Source organism: Sinocyclocheilus rhinocerous, unplaced genomic scaffold (assembly GCF_001515625.1).
Source record: "Sinocyclocheilus rhinocerous isolate Xijiao unplaced genomic scaffold, SAMN03320098_v1.1 scaffold546, whole genome shotgun sequence".
NCBI classification, from domain to species: Eukaryota; Metazoa; Chordata; class Actinopteri; order Cypriniformes; family Cyprinidae; genus Sinocyclocheilus; species Sinocyclocheilus rhinocerous.
In genome coordinates, this window is record NW_015661123.1 from 353,641 (window position 1) to 357,805 (window position 4,165).

General features: G+C 32.7%; 1 protein-coding gene across 1 annotated transcript in view; it reads right to left on the minus strand.

Moving 5' to 3' along the window:
- Nucleotides 1-3,777, minus strand: part of LOC107726260 (phosphatidylethanolamine N-methyltransferase) — a 49,473-nt gene extending 45,696 nt beyond the window's left edge. The window contains exons 1-2 of the mRNA XM_016535791.1: nucleotides 3,763-3,777; nucleotides 3,516-3,623 (exon numbers count right to left, since the gene is read on the minus strand). Of these exons, the coding sequence (XP_016391277.1) occupies nucleotides 3,516-3,623; nucleotides 3,763-3,777 (123 nt within the window). The remainder of the gene's footprint in view (nucleotides 1-3,515; nucleotides 3,624-3,762) is intronic.
- Nucleotides 3,778-4,165: the final 388 nt, after the last annotated feature.

Genomic DNA, 4,165 nt, shown 5'->3' on the forward strand with positions numbered 1-4,165 from the left:
CACACACACACACACACAAACACAGACACACACACATATATATATATATATATATATAATACACATTCTAATAGAAAATAGTTATTATAAATCACAATATTTCTAAATATTACTGTTTCTACTGTATTTTTGATCAAATAAATACAACCTAAGAGACTTCTTTCAAAAAATCTTAATCATTTCAATATTATTTTGGCCACAAGTGTATAAATTGAATTTTTTTTCATCAAATGTTAAATTTGATCTATTAAGAAATTTTGGAACAACAGTTGAAAATTATACTGTTTTAATTTATACAGTTATTTCAGTATCATTTAAAACTATTATAGTTTGTATTAAGATTTTGAATCTGTATTGTTGTGCATTTCATTTCATTTTGTTGTGCATTTTTGTTGTTTTTAGTATAATTTGTCTATATAGTTTTTAATAATTTTTAGCTTTAGTTATTTTAATACATCAAATCAAATTTATTAAATGTAATGTTTATTTTATTTCAAATAACACATTTGTTAAAAGGGTTTTTAGTTTCAGTTTCAGTTTTAGTTAACTATAATAACCCATGTTATGTCAGCCAGCTAGAAAACTTCACCTGACAATGTTGATAAGCAGAACCAAAAGATACAGAAAACCAAATGTTCAAGTTTGCAAGGCATGTGCAAGGCAAAAAAGCATGTACACCAGCATAAATGTACGGTATAAAAAGCTGTAAATGCACACACAGGCACTGTTTCTGCTTTCTTTTTATTATTATTATCAAAGCCAGTATAAAGCAGCTTGACATGACCTGCACTGCACCCATTACCTCTGAAACAGCACTGCACTGCAGTAATCCCTTTAAAAGGAACCCTAATGTTTCCTTTAGATATGAAGGCCATAACTTAAAAAAAACCTGGCCAAAACTTCTTTAAAAGGACTACAGATTCTAAATGGTGTGCAGCATGAAAGCAGGAAAAGTGCTAAAAAGAGGAAAAACAAATGGAGATGTGTATTGGTAATGGTTTGATAAACTCATTTCCCATTGAAAGCTCACTCAGCGCTGCGCCTAAGTGTATCTGCGGGAGTTTGTGTGTGTGTGTGTGTGTGTGTGTGTGTGTCTGTCTGTGAGAGTGTGTGTGTATGTGTCTGTGTGTGTGAGTATGTGTGTGTGTGAGTGTGTGTGTGTGTGTGTGTGTCTGTGTATAGATGCAAACGAAGCACCACTTGCAAATCTGCATCCATAAAAGACGCATCCCTGCTGGATTGTCTCATAATTCAACTATAAACCACACAACAGATCCAAGATCAGTTCACTGGGTTCGATACAAGCTAAGCTGAACAAAAAGCATTTGTGACATAATTAAAAAAATAAATAAAAAAATAAATAAATGTATGTTGGTGTTGACTTGCCGTCTGTTGCTCTGCTGGCTCTGTTTGTTTGTTCTGCTTATTCTCCCGTTTCCTAAATGCTGTGCACTTCTGAGCTACGCTCATCAAACATTGGACATTCGAACCTTATTTCTTGCAATCAGTGAGCCTGATGCGGCACGCAGTCTCTTGAGAAAGCTATACACGCTTTTATAACCTCTTGACTGGACTACTGTACTTCTCTGTATCGTGGCATCTCCAAGTCCCAGGTTGCTCGTTTACCCACCTCTGCATACATTTAACACATGTACTGTAACAGCATTTTGATAACTGTAAAGAGACTATTGAGGAGTTACTACTGTAATATTGTAATATTGTTTCTATGTTCAAATAAGTTAATGTTCACCAAAAAAAAAACTGTTGTAGAAACCACTTTCACTCAGAAATTGCTAGTAAACTTCACAAACAATTACAAAGAAGCAGCAAAACTGAAATAGTATTTTCTTGTAAATCATGATTTAATAATCTTTTATTTTATTTAACTTTGAAAAAACTTTTTTTCCCCGTGCTCTTACTGGTTAACATTATCTTTATAATTAACTTGATTTTAGACTTCTGCTTTAAAAATATTATTATATATATATATATTTTTTTTGAAATGCTTATATTTTTTTCATGACATACATAGACTTTCACATTGACCTTTTTTTTTATAGCCTTCAATTTGCACATTGTTTGTTCAGGATGTGGAATCACATTATTTAAAATAAAATACAGAAAATAAAATTTTGTGTGCCTTATGCAAAGAAAAAAAACAATTAGACCACTTCATAGAAAATGTTGAGATTCATATGTATCGATATTTAGCCTAAAAATACAAGATATGATTTTTGGTCCATATTGCACTGTAAAGGTGATTAAGTTGTAAAATTGCATTTAATGTAACACAGAAAAGCTACTTTTTTAATACTATAATCATGTTATAATATATATAATAATATATATTATATATTATATATATATAATATATATAAATATATATATAAATCCTTAAACTTATTTTATTTAATCTAGTTGCCAAGGCAACATTTCTCATATCATTTCATTTAACTTGTACTAAAATGACAAAAAATGAAAATAAAAAGATTTGTTTTTTATGACATTTATGACAAAAACAAAATTACTAAAACTAAAATTAAAATGAACACAGAAAATATAAAAATAAAAACTGAATCAAAATATTAATACAAATTTAAATAGCATCTCAATGATAATAAAATAACACTGGTTAACATATTGTTTTACTTCTTGTGTCTACTACTGAAACGGTTTTGGCCCCATACACTTCAATTGTAGGTGGCTCACCAATTTTTTGCTTTTTTTAAAGAAAAGGAGTGTCAAGTGAAATTACAGTCAATTAAAAAGTCGTTTTTCTCCTCTGAAAAAACTTTTCAAAACTATTGATGACTCATCCTGCACTACACAGATCTGCAGCCAATCAAATGCTCTCTAAAATGAGAAAGCCCCTCCCACCCACAACAGCACCAACTAGCAAGCAAATCCTGCGTTTTTGCTGTGATGTAACCAAACCTCATGTTTCAGAAGAAAACGCAGGATAGAAATCTGCATATCAAATGATTTCATGCGGTTCTTCCATTTAGGGATGTGCAAAACTATCAGTGTTCATAATTAACTAGTCGGTGGGTTGTCTGAATGACTAGTCAGTGTTAAGTAAGTATAATAAGGCTGTGTCATGTCCACCAGCCCACATATCAGATGCGTTTCTTAGGGATATTTGCAAATCCTTTGCATGTCGGCACAACCTAATACACGATAAACTGAACATTTATTATCAGTACTGCCTAGATAAAAGATCAAATATAAACACTCTCTCTTTACATGATAATAATAGAGCAGCTTTGTAACATCAGCTCTTCCTAGGCCTGTGCTTTCCTGTTTCAAACAAGAGCAATCAGCAAGAACATTCAGCGTTGTTTTTATAATTGAGACTGCGGGAGGACGACCGAAATCAGAGTAATGTTTAGAAATGTTATGCAAGAAAGAGCTGCTCACATAACAGCATTACGTGAGCTTAGAAGAGTCGTGCAACTGTTCATAAACACAACCTGATCGTCCCTTAAAGCTGAAGAGACGCAGATACAGTGACTCACCACATTCCAGAAGAACGGATTGAAGATGATGGCAATGACAGCCACGCAGAACCGGGGCTCTGTCGGGTCTGTTAACCTCCACAGCTCTGTCAGCACGGACATGTCCATCTGAGGAGACAAAGAGACAACAAAACACATCAGAAGCATGTAAGCTCTCATCCTCATGACATTTTAGGTACAACACAGAACATGCATGAACATGCATGCTGAAAAAGTGTCACCTTTAGGTGAAATTGGTTGTTCTGACATTGAAATAGGCCATTCATGCGATTCGAGTTTTTAATTGAATGTGTATTTATTGGGTTTGTGTGAATGTACAGTATATCTGAAGGGAACTGACTGTCTTTAATGGCTTTAATTTTGCCTCTGTACACTGTAAAAAAAATCTGTGACATTTATGGTAAAATACCGGCAGCTGTGGTTGCCAGAACTTCACTCAATGCAATAAACATTAATTTAACAGCATTACATGTAAGATTAAACCCTAGTGTACACAACTGATAACAAAAAAACTAAGAAACATGTTAATTCAACAAAAAAACATCAAATATGAAGTGTCATGCAGGGAATTCTGGGAATGTCAATTTACGTTTTTTCACTGTAAATTATACAATGACTTTTTCTTTTTCACTTCCAAAAACCGTATTTTA